Here is a 22,357-nt window from a genome sequence, read left to right as displayed (position 1 = left end):
CTACAAAAAACGCGGGTTTTAGCCGCGTTTTGTAGCCGCGTTTTTGTAAAACGCGGCTACAGGATGGAGTTTCAGCCGGGTTTTTAAAAAACGCGGCTCCAGGCTAGACTTTGAGCCGCGTTTTTGGAAAACGCGGCTCCAGGTTAGCCTTTGAGCCGCGTTTACTAAACCCGGCTATAGCCTTCCCTGGAGCCGCGTTTTTTCAGGGTGAGGCTGCATTTTTTGGTTTTTTTTTTTTTTTTCTTTTGCAAATATGTCTGGAGCTGCGTTTGGTAAACGCAGCTCAGGTTATGGTTAGAGCTCCCTCTAACTCCAAGCAATTGAAAAAAACCCTAACTCCACAAAACACTCTCAGACCACTATCAACGATCTCAAGCTGCCTCTCGATCGTTCCCTCCTTCCCTCACTTCCACCCTCTCCGAATCCCCTTCCTAGCTCCCTCTGCTCTTCCCTCCTCTCCAGTCACTTCCCATCGATCGATTCTCTTCCAAAATCGAGAACTGAGGAGAAGTTCTTACAAAAACTCTGACCCTTTCAAGACTAACAGTAAGTTTTTAAAATTGTTTGTTTTGATTTGTGTTTTAGGGTTCCCGTTTTTGGTTTAGGGTTTCGATTTTAGGTTTAGGGTTTCGATTTTCGATTTTGGGTTTAAATGGAGTTTTTGAGGGTTGAGATCGGTCGTTTGGCTTGCTGGCAGTGGGTTTGCGGTGGAGATTGGTGGTAGAGATTTCAGTGGGTTTGATCTATTGTCATTTCTTTTCTATGGTTTTAGTATAGGATGAATAAAATTGTCCTTCTCAAGCAAGCAAGCAAGCATCTCCTAATCCATAGCATCCAGATGTATTGGTCTAGTGTGCTTATCCTCCTTAAGAAAGCCGTCAAAAATATTGAACAAAGATTCAACCCTTTCTTTCTTCTTCTTCTCTTTTGGTAAGGGTCTAATGATGGTAGGGGAAATTTAAAAGTTTCTTAGGATCAAGTGTGCATTCCAAAAAAGAAAGGGGTGTTACGGCTTAAAATGGTGGAATATTGGAACAGGGCAGTGGTCACTCAAACTGGCTCCTTGGGGAAGCATAAGGTGTTGTTGAAGGGTAGGTGCTTTTTAATACTGACACTTTTTAGGGAAGGGGCTAGGCAATTCTTAAAACCATGATGTTGGTGATGGAAAGAAAATCCTTTTGTGTTTAGATAGATGGCGTCCAGTTGAATTTTTGTATCAAACTTATGGATATAGAATAGTCATAGCAACAAGTTCTCTTGAAGCAAAAGTTGGACAGTCACTATGTTGAAGAATAAGATGTGGTGTTACAAGCCAGCAAACTGAGTTTGGTGTAGATAAAATATAATAAATAAGGATAGTGTGGTCTAGTCAGAATCTTCTTCAGGTATATTCCACCGAGGAAAGAATTTGAGTCTCTGTAATGCTTTTGCCTTTGTCATTGTATGGCAGCCAATTGTCTCTCACCGAGGGGTTGCTCTAAGCCTAGGCAAGCGTGTCGTCAGTTGGATCCGAACTTGCAACTCCAACTCTCGCGATCCACCTCTTACTACTCTCAGGTCAGTTTTTCCACTGACTTATTTGCTTTGATTTGTTTTTTGGTATATATGTTATATCTGTGTACCAGTGTCTGGAAAGTTAGAAAATTCTTATTTCTCAATTGTTTCTGATCATAAGAGGTTACGAAACTGTCATACAGTTAATCTTCTTATATTATGCTGCCATTTCCTATTTACTTTCTTGCTACAATTGTTTTGTAGTTAAAACAATAATACTAATAATAATTATTAGGAAAAGCAAAAAAAATAAAATAAAAAGCCCATTTCGAATTTTTGTGCCTGAGAGATATCTGGGTAGTCAATAATGTTGGGAATTTTCAATCTCAGGTGTTGTTTTATATTTCAATAAATTAAGGAATTATTTCACTTATTATTATCGGTTTTGGGATTATATTTGTTTGTTTCCTAATATGCTGGATGGTGGGTGAGGCTTTTTTTTTTTTTTTTTTGGTTCAACTTGATAGTTTTCCCTATATATAATACTTTTCACCTTCCTCTTCTGCCATCTGCCATCTGATCTTTGATAAGGAACTTTGATTTTTGTGTGTGGAAATCAGCTTAGGAGGACTCCACTTTACAATGTTTTTTGATTTGTCTGAAATTTTGTTCCGTCTTTTTTGTTCTCATAGTCATTGCATGGCTACTATTTTACATTTTTAAGAAAACATTTTTAAAATGGTTTTGACAGGACTGGTCATTTTTTGGCCTTCAACTAGCTTGGGAAGGTCAAAATTAGGCACTTCGACATTATTGCAGAGTTGAGGGGGTTGGGGTTTTTATTTTTATTAATGTGTTTTTTAATTTGGAAATAATAATTTTATTTATTGAATTTTCTTAAATTAGCTAAATGATGCCAGTCTGAGTGTGTCTTAACTTATCAGCATGACTATTTTTATCATTCGATATATATATATATATATTTTTTTTTCAACGTAAATTACATGTACGACCATGTTTAAGTTAATGATTCTTTAAATTGATAAACCCACCTATTTTGCAAGTTAAAAAAAAAAAGCCCAAACAAAAATTTCAATCACTCAAAAAAGAAGTTAAAAAAATTTCAAGTCAAATGTCTTATAGTTGCTAAGGCAGTTCATTCTATATTTTATAACTAATACCCATGGTGGCCATGGGTGATGCGTGGACAATGGGCATCTTTGATCTGGGGTAGCCTTTATCAATGACTCTTGAAAATTTTCCTTTATGTAAAAATAAAGAATAAGTCAATACTCGATCTAGCGTTGAGTTCTAGATATTTGACTTTTTTTTATTCAATTAATTACTCTTTGCATTCGGTTCATTGAATATCACCCTTCTTTGTTGTCTTGGCTGTTGGTTTCAGAGTTTTCCAACCCCAAGAATAAGACTCAAGCTTTGTCAGTGAAAGCAAAAGAGTTTATTTGCTATCTGTAGATTATTAAATATTAAAAAAAAACAAAACTTTTCTTTTTGAGGAAAATACTATGAGGACAAAATCCAAGATGGTGGGTCTTATCCATTTGATCTTATATTCGTGAAAGTTTACAACAATTTAGTATCTATTTAATGGGTTAAGAATTTTTTCAAAAGAGATACCAAAATATGTCAAAAGATATTTTGTACACAAAAGCAAGTGTTCTAATTTGATTGGTATATATATAATGTTATCCAATATTCAAATTCTTGTAAAAGAAGAAGTCATTTGGCATCACTATTATATTCAAAGATTTATTTGAATGATTTTGGTTTATAAATTATCTTTCAAATACATACCTATATGGTTGAAATTCTATAGAAAACATTGACGCATGGTGCCCATCATAGATATCACATTTTGTTAGGTTCACTTGTGCTTCTACATGTCTAAACGAATTAATGATAATTTCTGACACATCAATATAATAATAATAATTGACTGCGTGCACATTACCATTTCATATGCAGCCTGATTAGCTGATTTTACTATATTTTATATCGATTATCAGGTTAAAATCTTGCAAAACAAAAAAAGAAAAAGGATGAACAATATAATATAATCAAATTGTTAGAAGATATCTGATTTGGCTGAGATTTTTTTTTTTTTTTCCATTTTTATTAATAGTTTAGGTGAACTTCTAGCAAATTCAATGAAATTATTATGGCTTTCATTATAATATATATCAATACTCGATCTAGCATATTAAATCAGGTTTTAATATGCAACTTTCTTTTCACTTCGTTTTCAATTTTTAACAGCGATGCTTGCGATCTAGAGATAGAGAAGGAGGAGAAAATAAACCTTGCGAGACATACATGAGAAGGAGACAGACATTTTGGAGAACTACCACTGGTAAGTTTTTCTTTTTTTCATTCAATTTGGTTGGATTGATTTTTATTTAGGTATTTGGGTAACATTAGGTTTTGATTTGCTTTTTAGAAATTTGGGGTTATATATGATTTTGGTTTGGAGTAACAAAGCCAATTCTGAATTGTACTTTTCTGATTTTGTCGGGGAAATTGGAGTNTCTATTGTCATTTCTTTTCTATGGTTTGATTCTTGGATGGGTTTTGGTATGGGTTTTTTCTATGGGTTTTATTCTTGGAGATTATAGTGGGTTTTGATTCATGTAGTGATGGCTTTTGGTCCCGGTGGTTGTGTTGTGTTTGGATTGGTGGTGGTTTTGGGATATGGAAAATTTTATATTGTTTCCTTTACTTTGTTTATCACCATTTCATCTTGATGAACCCATTAATGATTGTTTTGATAGATTGGAGGAACGCCTGGAGTCATCTGCTACCTTTTGGAGCTTGGTTTTTTAGATGGGGATTGCATGACTGGTACATATATTTGGATTGTTGCGTTCCTCTGTTATTTTGTTAATAGTGGATGCTAGTTTTAATTTTCATGTCTTAATTTTGATTTAAAATTTTGTGTATTGATTGTTCTTTAATGATAAAAAATTTGATTTAAGTTTTGGACCTCTAAATCAAAGTCCGGACTCCGATCCTGGTTTAAATGAACTAACATATTTTATAATATATGTTTGCAACTGGAAAATTGAAAATTGTAAAGAATTTTTCTTTTCTTTCTTTTTGAGAAGAAAAATTGTAAAGACTTGGTGCACTTAAAAACAAAAAACAAAAAGACTGAAAAAAACATAGAAACCTGCCAAATGGTTTGAAGGTCAAGCCGAGACCAGAGTTGGGAATCTTTTAGGCAAGGGTAACATATTCACATTAACAAAGGAACACAAGTTAATTAAAGCCAAAAAAAGAACACACAAATGTAAGAAACGTCACATTTTGATGTTAACAAAGAACACAAAGGATCCCAAAGGTGATGTCATCTCACATGTTTCCTTCAAAGAAATGACCAAAGACCACAGAAACTTTGGCCTGGAAATACAAGTTTTTGTATCTTAACAACACTCCAACGTGATTTCAACTTCCCTCCCTTAGCCACAGGGCAAGTTTGACCACTTTTATGTTTTTATTTATGACATCTTCTTTTCACAATGTTTCTGTCACTTTTACTGTTGATTAGACATGAAATTTAATGCAGTTATTTCTTTCTTTTTCTCATATAGGATATAATTAGACCAGTGGAGAGTAATTCTTCAGTTTCACCTCTGTTGTGGTAAGCTTCCATTTCCTTATTACTTTCGAAGATCAGAATGTTATGTTTTTAGTTTTTTTTGGAAATTTACGTTCTGGCTCTTTGATTCTCTGTATTGAATACATTCATGGTAAGGTTTTGCAAAAAAATTGGACTCTGGATTTGGGTATTGTAGGTTGATATATATATATATATATATATTAATTCCATTATATGTTTTGTTTTAATCAGTTTGTGGGTTTTTAATTTGATGTGGTCTTTCGAATGGATTATTAGAGACGTGTAGTTAGTATAGGATGAATAAAATTGTCCTTCTCAAGCAAGCAAGCAAGCATCTCCTAATTGTAATTACTAATTACTTAGGCCAAACGATTAAAATAAAATTGGAATTGAATGTTGGTATATTACTAATTACTAATTACTATAAGCTTCTTGCTGCCTTGGTATATTTTTTGTGATGTATATAAACTTTCATATTATCTCTTGGCAAGTTTGTGTCCTATGGGAGTAGTTTATGGAACTTGTGATATTGGGATGTAACAAGAAGGTGTATGTGTATATATGGCAGGGAGTGTTGGGAACTTGTACGTGTATATATGGCAGAAAGTTGTGATGTTGCAGGGGAGGGGGGGGAAAAAACCTATAAAAAACCTATAGCCGCGTTTTGAAAAACGCAGCTACAGGTACGTGGCCGTAGCCGCGTTTCAAAACGCGGCTCAAGCTTGACCTATGGCTATATGTCAGCAGCCGTAGCCGCGTTTATAAACGCGGCTCAAGCGTGACCTATAGCCGCGTTTTTGAAAAACGCGGCTATAGGACTAGCCCCAAATTCGATCTTTACAGGGGAGGAAACGCGGCTTCAGGTCTTACCTATGGCCGCGTTTTCATGAAACGCGGCTATAGGGATAACCTATGGCCGCGTTTTTCAAAAACGCGGCCATAGTTCTGTTGCTGCGGTACTTAAGCCGCGTTTAGAAACGCGGCTATTAGAAACGCGGCTATAGGATATAGCCGCGTTTTTTTGGGCTATAGCTGCGTTTTTTAAACGCGGCTATAGACCCCTTTTTTTGTAGTGTGGAACTCAGGAAACTAATTTATAGATTGAGAGTTTAAACTCTCATATCTTCAAATAAGAGGCCATATATATATATATGTAGGAATTTTAGAGCAAACCTTATTTTGGGGTTTGCATCTATTGGATCAAATTTTCAAAACTTTTATTTCCTACCCAACACTGCAAGATTGATTCCAAAGAAGAAATGTGTACCCTTTTTTATTTGAGAATAAACGGCAGAACATGTACCCCATTTAAGATAGAAAATTGTTAGTTTAAAAAAGGTAAATGGAAAAACAAAGTGAACATGAGATAAATGGAAGAGGAACATGCTAGCTACACTATCATTTAGATCATCAACCCAAGTTGAAGCTTAATCTTATTTATAGAGAAGATGATATAATAATTCCCAATTTCAAACCAAATTTTCAGTGCATAATATCACTAATTTTGAAAAAGAAACATGCATATTAGACAAAACTCAATGTACAAAAAGATTCTTAAACCCAAAAAGCTTTGTCCTTTAAATTTGCACTAACGGCTTTCAATTATTAGATAAAAAGGACTGTCAAAGCTTCTGTTAAAAGAGTAAGAGAAAAAGAAATTACTCAGTAAAAAACTAAAGTGAAAAAAGAAAATATTTAAATTTGAGCTTTCAAAGAACAACATAAATTTCAGTCAATTGGCAAAACACTGAAACAGAGACTCTGCCCTCGTTCATACAAACAACAAATAAAACAATAATAAAACGATGAGTTAGTCTCTATTTGCAACAATCTGAGAATGACATAGTGTTAATGCACTAATAATAAAAGGGTTAGACATTGGGCCGCTCAAAATTGGTTGGATTGGCTTCATTAGAGCATCTCCAACAATTTCTCCAAATTTTTTACAGTTTGGAGTTTGGAGAATGAACAGTGACATTTAACTTTTATATACTTACTTTTTCAAATACACTTTCCAACAGATTCTCTATCACATTCTCTATCTCATTTAAATATTATTTCTTCATTCATTATTTATTCTTTTTTAATCATCATTTATTCTTTTTTTAACAACTATATTTTTAATGAGAAGTGTTATATTCACAACATTTTACGCAATACTTTCACAACAAAATTTATGTGAAAAGTTGTTACTAGTTCTAATTTGAACCCACTAGTTCTAACTTTTACATACTCACTTTTCAAATACACTTTCCAACAGATTCTCTATCACATTCTCTATCTCATTTAAATATTATTTCTTCATTTATTATTTATTTTTTTTAATCATCATTTATTCTTTTTTTAACAACTATATTTTTAATGAGAAGTGTTATATTCACAACATTTTACGCAATACTTTCACAACAAAATTTATGTGAAAAGTTATTACTAGTTCTAATTTGAACCCACTACTAAAATTATTTTTTTGCTCGTCAATATTATCTAATAACAATCCATTACTTAAAATTTATTGTGAAAATATTGTGGTAGTATTTCTTTATTGCAATTTTTTATTTTTTATATTATTTTTCCCTTCCACCCCATCTGGACACGTTTCTTCTTGTTTTTTTTTTTTTTTTTTTTTCTCTTGGTTTTTTCTCCACCACCCACTTTTTTTTAATCTTGTTCTGATTCACTTTGTTGTTGCAATGGAGCTTAGATAGGCTTTCATGCTCTTGATTTGTTGTTTTTATTTTTATTTTAGATTTGTTGTTCTAATTAAATTTTTATTTTTTCATGTTCTTGATCTGTTACTGTGTTTGTGTTGATTGTGTTACCGTTTGAGAGGGACACAGATGAACAAAGAAGAGAGGAGGAAAGAGAAAGAATTTTTTTTTTATTCGGATATTTTTTTAAGATAAAATAATGGTTTGAAGTTGCTACAGTATTCTCTAAATTAAGAGAATTACTGTAGCAACTTCAAAAAATAATTTAGAGAACCTGTGCGTATAGAGAAGCTGCTAGAGAGATGAACAGTGTCATTTGGTGGTCCAAATTTGGCTTTACCGAAACTGCTGGAGATGCTCTTAGCTTGGTGGGTATACTATCAATGGGGTGGTTTTATGCGTCTGTAGCTTTTTCATAGATAAAATTTTTGTAGTCGGGATTTTCAAAACTTGCATGAAGGGGTTAGTTAAAAAATTAAAATTTTAAAAAATAGGTGGAAAATTGTGAGGCCTCCAAAGTTTATGTATCAAATTTTAAGGAGGTCAACAAATAGTTAAAAGTTTTTGGTTTTATAGTATATATAGGTTATAAGAGACAACATTTATTTCAAATCAGTAAGAGCTTTGGTTTAGTCTTCTAATATATATATATATATATGGAGGTCAACAAATAGTTAAAAGTTTTTGGTTTTATAGTATATATAGGTTATAAGAGACAACATTTATTTCAAATTAGTAAGAGCTTTGGTTTAGTCTTCTAATATATATATATATATATAAAGCTTAAAGAAAGTTGAATTAGAATTTGAAATTATAATCTAATTTTGCATCATGTGTTTAAATTTGTGTGAGGATTATGCAATAATTATCTACTTAAGTTTTTTAATATTTGTGCCAAGTGAGATAATGAAAGCAAAATACTGAGAATTTATTATTAATGAACTATAAAATTTAAAAAAATTTAAAAAACCAATCACATATATTCAATAAAAATCATCACATAACAAAAATCATCACATGTTCTATCTTATTAAAAATTTTAAAAAAAAAAATTTAACATACATAGTATTAAATTTACGTAAGAATTTTAATATGTGACTAATTATATTTACTTTAAAAAAATTAATTTGACTAATTATTTATATTTTTATTATAAAAATTGTATTTAATTTTAAATGCATCTATACGTTTGCATAGGTAATATGTTAGTATTTTTTTTCTAAAAAAAAAAGAAAAAAGACTAACACATGAATGTTATATCCAATGTCTTCGGACATATATGGTGATCGTATTATGCCCAATGTTTTAGTATTAAACGCAAGCGAAATCACTTTAAGACCTGAACCTTTGAAAATCAAGGTGTAGTTATGTGTCTGTCGCCATTATACTTTTGCAACAACCATTAATTTCACGTTGCCAACGTGATTGTTGATGTTGATTAGTTTGAACTCCATTCCTTTTTTTTTTCAGTGCTACCTCGAGCAATGTTTAACGTCACTTTTTTCTTAAAAATTTACCACTGAGACGATAATTTTTGGATAATGAACTTATGATCACCAGAATTTTTTCCAGCTGATCGTACTGTCAAGAAAAATATTGTCAATACATATTTGGATAATCTTTTCCTCTAGTTTTTTGGGCTATTATTTATTTATCTTTTCCTTTGTTTTCAGTTGCTACTTTTAAGCATTGGCTAGTGTAGCGCTGTCCACGGGTTGTACCCAACCTGGACTCAACTCAACAGCATCGGGTGAGGGAGATTTTAAGCCACAACTAACTGAATGGAGTTTCAGATCAGCCGGATTGGGTTGTATCGATTTCAAGTGTGTATCAGCCAGTTTTGGGTTTGCAAATCTTGTCAGATTTTGGCCCAAGTCTGGCTGGATCTCGTCAAATCTGACTAGATCTAATGAGATTTGGCTGATATTCCTCCTGATCTATCGAGATTTGGTCGAGATCTAGTTGGATCTGTCAAGATCTAGTCGAAATCTCCTTATATTGGCGGAGTTAGAGTTCGGGCTTACCGGATTTTCGACCAAAACTCACGATTTCTGACCAGGAGAGAACAAGTCTTCGAATGGGTTGGGTTCACCGATTTCTCAAATAGCCAAACTACCACTCAAACTGACAACATTAGGTCTTAGCGCTGGTGACCTAAGGTCTACCGAACCACCACTTGGATCAGGCGGTTATTGGGTGGAGAGCGTCAAGTTCGGGCAAGTCTTCGGGTCTAGGCGGGTGGTGGATAGCACTAGGCTAGTGTGATGTATCCACTCCTATTTCACTCCGCCAATGTCTAGATTGCTAAGATCTTAAAGTTTTCCCATAAGTATTTATAATATTTTATAAAAGTTGAATCCTTAAAACTCTTGGATACACACAATGATACCACGTGTTACTTTTTCTAAGCATAAAATGAGGTAAAATAGATAAATTAACTTTTTAAGGTGCTAAAAGTTAAATTTTTTAGCACCATTACTATGAATGCTCTAACTTAAAAAAATAAATAAATAAAAATAAAAATAAAATAAAAAAAATCTTAGCCAATCTACTATTAAAATACAATATTATTTTGTGTTTTTTTTTTTTTTTTTTGATAGATGATTGCATTTTATAGATCCTAAATTAGTATTTGATGTTTAGTTTTGTGATATTGTGTATTTTAGGATCTAATGAAAGTTGTACCTTAAGATATTAAGATATGTATTATGTGAAAGTATGAAATTTGAAAAACTGGAGGATTACATTATATTTTGAGTACAGTGTAGATGCTCTGAATGTCAAGTGAAAATTTATATCATTTAAGTAGAGAAACAAGAATGAAAATAAAGAGGGAAGCTTTTGTAAAAGCTTTTCTGAAAGTTTTTTTAAAAGTTAAGTTGGTTCTTGTTAATATCAGGTTTAGGCTTGATATTAGCATGCCGGTCATGGTCACAAATTTGGAAATCGGGTTTGGGGCGTGACATTGCCCTTTCCTTTGCCTTATTATTGATCTTCCTCGACCCTCTTGTATTTATCAATCTAGTCCATGAGCTGGGGCACACTGGTAGCAGGTTTCTCGATCAAAGATTTTCTCAAACCATGTTCGGTAGGCAAGTCAACCTTGAAAGTCCTGATGGCCACATCGTCGAAGTCATCATCTATCTCGTTGAACATCTTTATGTATCTGTCAGAATACGTTTTTAGAATCTCCCCTTCTCGCATGTCCATATACAGTAGGGAATCTAAGGGTCGAGGAACCCTACTACATGTAATGAAGCAGGATCTAAAGGCCTGAGTGAGTTCCTTAAAGGAATCGATGGAACATGCTTCTAAATCATCTCATCGCCATGGGGCCCCAAACTAGATAGGAATACCCTGCGCATCAGAGCCTTGTTTTTGGAATTGCCATCCTCTGGTTGAAGTGGCTTACATGCTCCACAGGATTTGTTCGACCATTGTACATGGTGAATGTGGGCTGGGTGAAACGCCGAGGAAGTCTCGCTCACTCAATTTTGCACGTGAAAGGTAATCTGGAAATTTGATTAAGCGCTTTGCTCATCACGTCATTTCCCAAGCCTTTCGAGGATGAATTCCTGTTTTTGCGCTCATGGCGGTGGTCCTCAACATACGAAAAAGACTCACTGTGAGGAGTTCTTTATCTGCGTTTGTAACTACTGTCCTTTTCATTGTCAGAGGAGAAGTCTGAACTAGAGGGAGTTCGCTTTCGCCGTTCGTGGCGCAGCTTTCTCTTCAGCTGATCAATTTCCAGTTGCAAGGCTCTGGTATCCTCCTCATGAGAAAGGTGGCTCCCATTTCGGGACTGGCTCCTGCTAGTCTGGGTGGTATGCACACTAACCTCCCGGTCCCTTCTTCGCTCCAGGTTGACAAAGTGGTCTTCACGTTGGGACCCTATAGATTCTGCCTAATGTGGACCTGATTCTACCATAATTGGACATCAAACTCACTGAAACACCAGAATTTCCCACAGACGGCGCTAATTGTAATAGCGCAGTTTGGATCTTAAGTCCAAAGGGTCAATGCACTTCAGCCCAAAAGCCCAATACAATGAATTTGTAGAGAGTGGGTTGGAAAATTAGGCCTTAATGAATCAAATAACAAGCAAAATAGACTCAGATGACGAGAAAATGAAGATTGACTAGTTTAATCTTAAGAAAACTGTCATCGGCACAGTCTGAGGAGATCAGTTCTTATATATTGATTCTCAAATTAGATTACAAGTTCAGTTCTTGATTGTTACAGTGTTTTTCTTTCTCTTTTCGACCTCCTCTTCCTTAGGGGTTTCTTACATTATATATCTTCCTTTGAATGATCTTGGCCCTCCATTTGTTAATCATCTAAGCCATTACTTGAGTGCTTGTCCCATCGGACACCCCTTCTAACTCTCTGCGAGTTGGGGTAGTCAAGGCAGCACTGTTCAGGAGTCTTCTTCATATAAATGCGGCCAGAAAGTTAACTACAGAGTATTCAATGCGGTGGCAGTAGCTTTTCTTTAGATATTTCCTAGCTCCCATTCTTCAGTACCTTCATAGTGCATGTCTTTATCAATATAACCTCCTAGAACGTCATCCTGGATGATAAGAGGCACATCTTGATCTTCATTGCGTTTAGCCGAGAGAATATTCCTCCTTGGACAACCTCTCCCAGCTATTACGGTTATATTTTGCTCGTGAAGTTCGAAATATTACGTCTCCCTTGCTATTGATCTATTCTCGGACTATTGTGCCTCCTCGGACATGGCCCAAGACCCAATATATTTGGGCTTGCGTCCCCACAATTTTAAATAAAGTGGTAAAAAAATAGAACATTTGATATTGAATGTATTGTAAAATGAGATGGTAAAATAGATAAATTAGCTTTTTAAGGTGCTAAAAGTTAAATTTTTTAGCACCATTACTGTGAATGCTCTAACTTAAAAAAAAAAAAAAAAAATCCTAGCCAATCTACTATTAAAATACAATATTATTTTGTGTTTTTTTTTTTATAGATGATTGCATTTATTAATAAACAATTATTTTGTGTATTTATAATTTGTTAATACTATATGAATGCTTATTTGGAATAATTATTTTTCTCTTATACTCTAGCCCTCTCTAGCTTGAAATCCTAGATTTGTCTCTGAGTTCAACCCGTTTACAACCCAATAGATAAATACTAGAATTTTAAACAACCAAACTTAGCAACAGGGAACTAGTTAGACAATCAAATTTCTTTTTACTTCAAAAGTGTTCTAAAAATATGTAGTTAGTCAATAGAATACATTCATATGCTCATTTTTAATCAGTTACTCATATTCTTAAATCCTTTATAAACTGATTTTATATCCAGCTCAATTTAAGTTGCAATTTACCAGCTAAAGAGAGGTCTTTGGTGTGCACATATATAAGAGCGCATATTCCCTAATTCTAATGAAAAACAAGTCATAAAGCTCCAAATGCTTCGTGCGCGCATGGAAAATGCACAGTTCCATGACACTACCCTTCATGCCAGCACCCTCTGTGAATCCACTGCCACTGGGATATCAACTTTGTAAAATTGCTCTTTGACAATGGCATTTTTTTGTTTGGCCAGTACCAAATTCATGATATCGATCTTCTATCCTTGTGAAGAAGATAAAATGAGCCAGCCTAAGCAACATACTCAAGTGATGCTGAATTACTGAGTAATTAGAAAGGAAATAACACACCACGTTATCAACTGGTCAAAAAAACAAGCTGATCGATCAAAGAGCTCAAGGAAGAAAAACCCCGACCTAGAGAAGCTATGGCTGACCAGGAATAGCCTGAACTCAAAACAGGCCATGCAACTCGAATTTATAACCAAGCACCAAGGCCCGACTGTTGAGGCCCAAATATCAAATCTGGAAAGACAGTAATGGAAATCTATACTATACACAATGGATTATGGCCATAATGGAGGCAATTTATGCTCTTCGTTCAAAATATGGAAAATGTTAAAAATTATAAACTATTTTATAATATTTTTTACAAACTACTGATGTAGTGAGTAGTGAACTTTGATGGAGCAGTTTCTGGTGTCTCAAGGCTGTCAGGTGTAGGAGTAGTGATAAGGGTCTCCAACGGTGCTGTTTTAGCTTCTTGTGCAGAAAAAATTGATCTATCTTATAAGGCAGAAGACACAGAAGCCTTGGCTGCACTGAAGGCTTTGACACTCGCACACGAGCTGGGATTCCAAAATGTTGTTTTTAAAGGTGATGCTTTGTGGGCTTGATTCAGGCGTTGAAGTCACAAGAACAGAATCTATCTCCGTGGGGTGTGCTGATAGAAGATATGAAAGTGTATGGAACTAAGTTTAAAAGATTATTGTACTCTCACGTTAAGAGAAATGGCAAAAGTGTAACACAAAAAAAATTTGGCGAAACATACTATATGCATACCAAATTTTCAAGTATAGATGGAAGATGTTCTATCTCATATTGTTTCCTTTTTACATTTGAATGTAAGTCATTTACGTTAATAAAATATTATAAGTTCATTTTCAAAAAATTAAAAAAAAAAAAAGGTGAAAAAGTGATGCTAATAGTAAGCCCATATAAGAACTAATAAGAATTGATCACAACAATGTAAAAATAAGTAAAATAATTTGTAATTCTAGCATTACTCTTAAAACATATAGCCACAACGTATACACCAAAAACTAAGTAAATGTTTCAAGAACAAGCCTATAAATCTGAAAATCCTACTAGAGGGCAAGTATGAATAATTTTTTTTTACTTTTACGAGACTGGTCTTTCGACACCCTTCTCCTTTACCTGGCCATCGCCTGGCCTTTAGTTCCAAAGTTGACAAGAATGTCCACATTTTGTGTGGTGGGATTCGTGGGATGCTTTCTTTGATAAGCTACACAAAATGCTGATGCACAAATAATTTTCCATTTTCTCACAAGATATCAATATACTATTTATTTTGTGAGATGCTCACTACAGAAATGCCTTCAAACTCAGTGTCGCCCAGCACAATCTGCAATTTATTGGAATGACAGAGAGGAATCACAAAAAAAAAAAAAAAAAAAAAAAAAAAAAAAAAAAAAAAAAAAAAAAAAAANATAACTGATAATTTCCATCCTCGAGCAAAGGCAGAAGCTTATATCAGAAACCAGGAACATTGCATTCTGAAGGAGTAAAATATCATCAACTTAAAGTGTACACATTATAAGAGTCAAAGATCGAGAGCAGTAAGCATTGAAAGTACAGACTACAATTTCAAACAAAATGGCATTTTCGCAGGTAAATTGGTGCAGGAATATAACATTGCCAGCACAGGAACAAGCTGATGCAGAACTCTATCTGCAAGAAACATGGAAATTAATTTATGTCTGGTCAACATGAGAAAGTGGGAAAATAACAAATCAATTTTGGGATTCCAAATTCATTATATGGAACTTAAGAAGAGAAACACTTGGGCATTAACCAAACTGTTGGGAACAAAGAGAAAGAGAACAAGCTTGTTCTCTTTTGTTCTCCACCATTATCTCAACCAAATAAAGAATTATAAAAAAGCAAAGAGTAAAAGGGAAAAGGGAGGGGTGGGGGAGGAAAATTGAGCTTCATTTGGTTGCTAAAAGATAGTGGGGAAGAAAAATAAATCAGGATTTTGAAGCATCATTTACACTTGAAGAAACAAAAATTTTGATCAATTAAAAACCTAAATTTAAGAAACGCATTGACTAAACCTTCACTCACTCAGCCAGCTAAACACAAGTGAATTATTCCAGTTAATATTCATTAATCATGTGCACCTGATTGATAAAGAAAAAAGTTGTTCTTTAGCAAATGACTTAACATGTGTTTCCAGTATTTACTCTCTAGTATTCGCTGTAAATCACTATTAAACCCACTACCTGTACCTTAACAAAAGCATACTCGTTTCTTTTCACCCTTTACCATAAAACACAACAGTCACTTATAGGAACATAGGAAAGTAAAAAAAAAAAAAAGGGGAGGGAGAGAGAGAGAAAGTGATATGCCATTGTAACTATGGAGGGAAAAAGGTTCAAAATTCTGCATTACATTCAGTGTAATTAGCTCTTCATATTAACTTTAGATATTTGTATAACAAATTAAGATCTAAGACTTAATAATAATATCATCCGTTATGCGACCACAGTTTGTCTTAAACAAAATGAACACATTTCTAATGTCATTTTGAAAGAGAGAGAGAGAGAACTATGCATAGCTGATGCACTTTCTTCTGCATAATGAGCAAAACTTAGGTATAGTACCTTAGGTGTTGTATGATTTTAGGTTCCCCAATTGAATACAACCACATGATTATACTTAATTAATCAATTTAGTGTTATCTTTTCCAAAGACAATTAAACTCAACCATGTATTTCATTGGTTTATGCAACCACATGCTTATACTTAATTGTTAATTGGGGAACATAAGGTAAACACCTAAGAAACTGTACCTAAATTTTATCCTTACACAATATACCCAAATCAAAGCAAAAATCACCATATGATTCCTTGCACTTTAATTAAAGCAGCTTGATCATAGTTTTTTCAATTCAATCAAAATGTTTAGTAAGGCAAAACCCATGTGACAATAATTTGGAAAAAAAAAAAAAAAAAAACCCAACAACCAAATCTGAATAACTAAGTAACAATGTATCAAATAATACCATATGGGTCATGGAAAATTCATTGTTTCAGAGGCTAATTATTTGATAAAATCATAAAAGTAAATAGAGTAATGAATGAGAGAAACAATTACCAAGGCTATGCGGAATAGTAGAGTGGACGCCTGTATTCGTCAAAGTACTGTTCACGATCCACAAACACAATGGCATAGAGAGCGTAGATTATTCCAGGGACGTAACCCAGAATAGTCAGCAACACACAGAGCCAGAACTCAACCTGTAAAGTTTCAAATTTGGAGCTTCAAAACAATGAAAAGCTAAGTACAGATCGAATAGCGAATCATGGAGAGAGAGAGGCGTACGGTGCAGCAACCGTGGCGTAAACAAACGCCCAATGGAGGGAGCAAGATGGCGATCAAGATCTCGCAGAAGATTTCGCAGCGATTTACCATTTTGACAGAGTGAGAGAGTAAGAATGAGAGGGAGAAGGAGAGAGTCAAAGATATTTTATAAGAGATCCACGGACGTGAGGACCGAGGAGAGGGTCTTATAATAATTTTTAAACTTAATGGACAAGAAAACAAATTTATTAATTATAAACAAGATCTGATTTTTTTTTTCTTCCCAAGAGATGATAGAGTATCAATTTATGGGATCCACTAATCCTATGACAATTGTTTTTATCTTATCAAATTATTAATTAATTTTGAGTGTAGATGAGTTTGGGTTTTATATCTCTTATTTAATAATAAAGTATTAAATGAGATGAGCTAATTAGAACATGAATTAATCTTATGTAGCTTGTTGTTATCTATTTGGTGGTGTCATTCTATTACGGTTTAAGTGTCTGTATTATTTTAGAGCCATTGTTAATTTAGTCTTACATTTTGGTATAAGTCAATTTGATTTTATTGTTTTCAATTTATGGTCAATTTGATTTCTACCATCTTACTAGCAGAATTTGATTTGCAAATTAAAAATAGCGTAGACTAAATTTAATAATAACCCAAAATATTTTCAAGTTTTTGTTTTGGGCATGGATATTTTGGCGTGGATATGGCTTCTATAGTTAGCACACCTCACCTGTCAACAAAAGTGTGGGTCACTCATTTTATCTGCTAGCCTTTTTTTGGGGCGATGGGGAATAAATAAATAATATTCTTATTTTGACCTTCCATTGTAGATCACAATTGATTGTTTGATTGAATCCCTTGTGGTTCCAAGTTACTCAAGTTAAGATAAATCATTGCTTTGGCGAGGCAAAAAGATGCACTGATGCCCTTGCAAAATTGGGAACTAAACAATCTTTTGACTTGATGTATTTTAATTTTCCCTTTGTTGATCTTTTGGATTTTTATTTATCAAACCTTTTGTGGACTCTACTTTAACCGGTTTTGTCCTGAACCTTCTGTTTTATCTATCGCGTAGTTGAATTAATTCTCTTTTTATTTTTTTAAACAAACAAATGCCTGATGGTTTGATTTGTAAAAGCAGTAGGGAACCTTTTATTTTATTTTAATAATTCAATAATTGGAAGTATTAGTTATTAACTTATTATTATTATTATTATTATTTTTAATATCGCTCTCTTGAGGCACCACTAAGTCACTAAACTATACACAACACAATTTGTTTAACTCATGTCTCCGACCAAAAACACACACAAAAGTATAATATTTATTTGTAACTGATCTTTTCCATACTGGAGCAATGGCAGAAGCCTATATGACAAAACAGGAAACCAAGTTCAATTACCATAGTTTATTCTCAAAAAAAAAGTTCAATTACCATGGTTGATTCATTGCATGCTGAAAAAGTTACATATCATCAACTTGAAGCGTACACAAGATAAGAGTCAAAGATCAAGAGCAGTAGGCATTGAAAAATAGAGATTATAATGCTAAACAAAATGGAATTTCGCAGATAAATTAGTATGGGAATATAACATCGCCAGCACCGGAGCAAGCTGATGCAGAACTCTTATCTGCAAGAAACATAGAAATTAATTTTACCTGGTCAATAAGAGAATGTAAAAAATATTAAAACACAAAATTTTGTGATTCCAAATTTTAGTATATGAAGCTTGAGAAGAGAAACACTTGGGTATCAACTAAACTGTTGAGAACAGAGAGAAAGAGAACATAGGACTAAGGTTGTTTGAAGCATTACTTGCACTTGAAGAAACAAAATTTTGATAAAGTAAAAACTTAAATTTAAGAAATGCATTGACTAAGCCTTCTCTTAGCCAGCTAAACAGAAGTGAATTATTCCAGTTGATATTCATTAATCATGAGCATCTAGTTGATCAAACAAAAACGCTGTTTTTTAGCAAATGACCTAACATATGCATCCAGTATATAGGTTTGCGTTGATTTTATCCGTGTCAACAAACAATTTGCAATGTCTTGACTATTTTAAACTCTAATTTGAGCTGAAATCACTTAAACTATTTAATTCCACTACCTCGGCATTAAGGAAAGCATACTCATTTCTTTTCATCCTTAACCTCCTTAACCTCAGAAAACAACTGTCACTTGTAGGAACATAGGCAAGTTAAAAAAAAAAAAACTAGAGAGAGAGAGAGATGCCATGGTAACTATGACTGGGCTAAACTCCCAAAATGTTTAAAATTACGCATACAGTTTCACTGCAATTAGCTATTCAACATTAGCCCTAGTCTCAAATAATGTCTTTTATTGAGCCCACATAGTGTATTCCCCTACAGTCTGTAGAGTAATTTTTCACTAAGAAGGATTGTAATATAAAAGAGAGCATTCTAGTTTGAAGATCTCTTGACCCATATACAAAAACCTTTGATTGCGTATTGAATATAGATGCAAGTCATTCTTATCCCACAAGCCAAGACCAAATTCTCACATGTCCGTTTCATTATTACAACCGGTTTTGTTTTTTTAATGTCAAAGACCAGAAGCTATGCACAAATTACAAATATTATTATTGGATCTGGGTTGTTCTTAACATCAATGGCTATTCATTCTTAATATCAACTCTAATTCCTATAAAAAAATAAATAAAAAAATAAAAAAATTCAGCTTGTCTTAAACAAACAGACACATTTTCAATGTCATTGACAAAGAGACCTATGTCATAGAGAGCCAAATATGGATGCGTTTGTATAAGTTGTTGCAAACAGCATTTTAAGTTAAAATAAACATTTGTAGAAAAGTTATAAGTAGTTGCTGTTGCAAAACATGGGTTTTTAAAATGCACTTTAGGCTTCCAATTGTCCAACCAAACAGACTCATACAGTCATGCAAGATCAAAAAGCCCAGTACTTCCTTACGCACAATATACCCATCACACAATACAAAATTTACAGGGTAACAAATTAAATCACTATATGCCTCCCTGTGCTTTACTTAAATCAAATTGATCACTATTTTTGCAATTCATTCAACTATTTATGGGGGGGGGGAAACCTATAAAAAACCTATAGCCGCGTTTTGAAAAATGTAGCTACAGTTACGTGGCCATAGCCGCGTTTTGAAACGCGGCTCAAGCTTGACCTATGGCCGCGTTTTCCAAAACGCGGCTATATGTCAGCAGCCGTAGCCGTGTTTATAAACGCGGCTCAAGCGTGACCTATAGCCGCGTTTTTCAAAAACGCGGCTATAGGACTAGCCCCAAATTAGATCTTTACAGGGGAGGAAACGCGGCTTCAGGTCTTACCTATGGTCGCATTTTCATGAAACGCGGCTATAGGGATAACCTATGGCCGCGTTTTTCAAAAACGCGGCCATAGTTCTGTTGCTGCGGTACTTAAGCCGCGTTTAGAAACGTGGCTATTAAAAACGCGGCTATAGGATATAGCCGCGTTTTTTGGGGCTATAGCTGCGTTTTTTAAACGCGGCTATAGACCCTTTTTTTTTGTAGTGTTCCTAGAAGATTTCGGTCAAATGGAGAGGCCTTTCAAAGTGATTGATTATGTAGAAAAAATGAATACTTTAGACGTGAAAGCCGGAGCATCTGTTTCACTTTTTTCTCTATCCTACCTATAACTTTTTGAAAAAACATGTAACATTAATCATGTCAACTTTTGATTTTTGATCGAGCTTGTCAGCTGCACATTATATGAGGACTTTTGTTGGTGTTCATTGCTTTCCTCCAAAACTTGGTTGGAGTTAATTTTTGTCTTTTTTTTTTTTTTTTCCTTAATATAATATGTTTGGATTACAACACACTCACCCTATTGCAATGACCAGGTTAAAGGTTTCCTTAATTGCAATTAAAATTTTCCACAAAGATATGATTGCTCTTGCAGTTTTAAACTCTATCCAAGAATCTATTTAATCCTTTTCTTAAATATTCTGTTTCTTCACCTTCTTTGAGCTGAACCATTTTTCATCTAATGGACATTAGGTATAATACCAACCGATAACCATTTAAACAAAAATTAGGGAAATCTAATCAAGTAAATTATTTTTCTTGTACTTTACCAATGAGCCAACATTCATTCGTCCTCACGGGATTCTATTCCAATAAGATCTTTTCAATTAATTTCCACCACTCTTTACTTAACCTATAGTCTGTTTGCAGGTCTTCCTAGCTAGTCTTCTTACACCTACTTCAACTTTATTTACAGACATGTATATGCTGCTTTGACTCAGAATAGAAAATTACTTTAGTCATGGACATTCTGGCATTTTACCCTCCTTTTTTTTTTTAATTGGCAATATGCCCCTGTTTCGAAACTATATAGGCGCGTGCCCCTGTTTCGATACTCGATGACCCTAAAATCGAGTTATGCCTGATCAAACTCAAAAAAAAAAAAAAAAAAAAAAAAAAAAAAAAAAAATATGGAAGATTTGACAGCAAAAAAAGAAAAAAAAAAAGAAAGATCTTGATATTATTATTTCATAAATAGAAAGAGTACATATTACAATCAGAGGCTCAGGTAGGCGTGTTTTACAACTGTTCCTACCAGCTAGTTCTACAATCAGAGGCCCAGGTGGACCCGCCCTAAAACTAGCCAGAGAGAAGTGTCAACCCGTGCTTTTATTGGCATCAAGAGAATGGGAGAGTTTGACAAGAGGCGGAGAAGGGGAAGGGCAATCAAGTTCCCAGGCCACCAACAACTCCCTTCTCGGCCAGGCGGAGCTAGAACAAAGAGAGGAGCAGATGCATGGGCTCCGGGATACCTTCCCCCATGATGTTCCCTCAATTCTCTCCGATCCTCATGAGTGTTGGCCGTTGGAGACGGCAACACTCGAGCACCGCCCATGAGGTGAGTTCGCACATCTTCCTCATCGGGGGTGTACTCCGAGGAAAGATGTTAGGTTCTCTAACAACACCCTTCTAGGACACCTCGAAGGGCGCTATTGGGGTTACGCCTAGACTCTGCCGCACCGAAAGCCCAGTGGGGGCTGCGGCCATACCGATTTTTGTCAATCCCGGTAACAATTCCGGCGGGGTTGTTAAAAAGGGCTTGGGAAGTTGAAAGAAAGTGTTTTGTTCTGTTTGTGTTGAGAGGTCCATGGGTTGTGGAGAAACCATCTCCTCACTTTATATAGGGGATGGGGGTTGGTGAGAGTTAATTCATGCAGAGTTCGAAAAGAGAATTATCAGCTGGGCTAATAATGAAGCTGCCAATTTCCAAGGAGGCCGTAGACCGTTGGACTCGTGTTAATTCATGAGGACATTAATGAAGGCGCGTTTCGCGCACCGAGGCGTCTAGTGCGGAACACGAACAGACTAAGGGCGCTTCATAAATGAAAAAGATGGGGTCTCGAACTGGAGGCGAGATCAATGCCACGTGTAAAGATCATAATCTGACCCAAAGAGGAATCATCTCCAGTAAAGTGGTCTGAGGACAAACCTCCGCTTACAGAAAAATAGAAGTGGTAGACAGAACCAAGGTATTGCATGGTCCTCGGACCCAAGCCTATGGTAAAACTAT

At 34.6% G+C, this 22,357-nt stretch overlaps 1 protein-coding gene and 1 long non-coding RNA gene across 2 annotated transcripts; one reads left to right on the top strand and one right to left on the bottom strand.

The window, feature by feature from the left end:
- The first annotated feature begins 1,079 nt into the window (after positions 1-1,079).
- Positions 1,080-10,099, top strand: LOC136068529 (uncharacterized). Its single transcript, XR_010629887.1, has 3 exons — positions 1,080-1,557; positions 3,772-3,865; positions 9,513-10,099. It is a non-coding gene; the product is annotated as an uncharacterized LOC136068529 (long non-coding RNA).
- Positions 10,100-14,942: 4,843 nt separating this feature from the next.
- Positions 14,943-16,989, bottom strand: LOC112025132 (UPF0057 membrane protein At4g30660). Its single transcript, XM_024057795.2, has 3 exons — positions 16,803-16,989; positions 16,575-16,717; positions 14,943-15,145 (listed from the first exon to the last, which is right to left on the bottom strand). Exons 1-2 carry the CDS (start codon positions 16,890-16,892, stop codon positions 16,580-16,582), a joined length of 228 nt encoding a protein of 75 aa, XP_023913563.1. The 5' UTR covers positions 16,893-16,989; the 3' UTR covers positions 14,943-15,145; positions 16,575-16,579.
- Positions 16,990-22,357: the final 5,368 nt, after the last annotated feature.

Source organism: Quercus suber, unplaced genomic scaffold (assembly GCF_002906115.3).
Source record: "Quercus suber isolate HL8 unplaced genomic scaffold, Cork oak 2.0 scaffold_120, whole genome shotgun sequence".
Classification (NCBI taxonomy): Eukaryota; Viridiplantae; Streptophyta; class Magnoliopsida; order Fagales; family Fagaceae; genus Quercus; species Quercus suber.
This window is presented reverse-complemented; position numbering and strand designations above follow the sequence as displayed.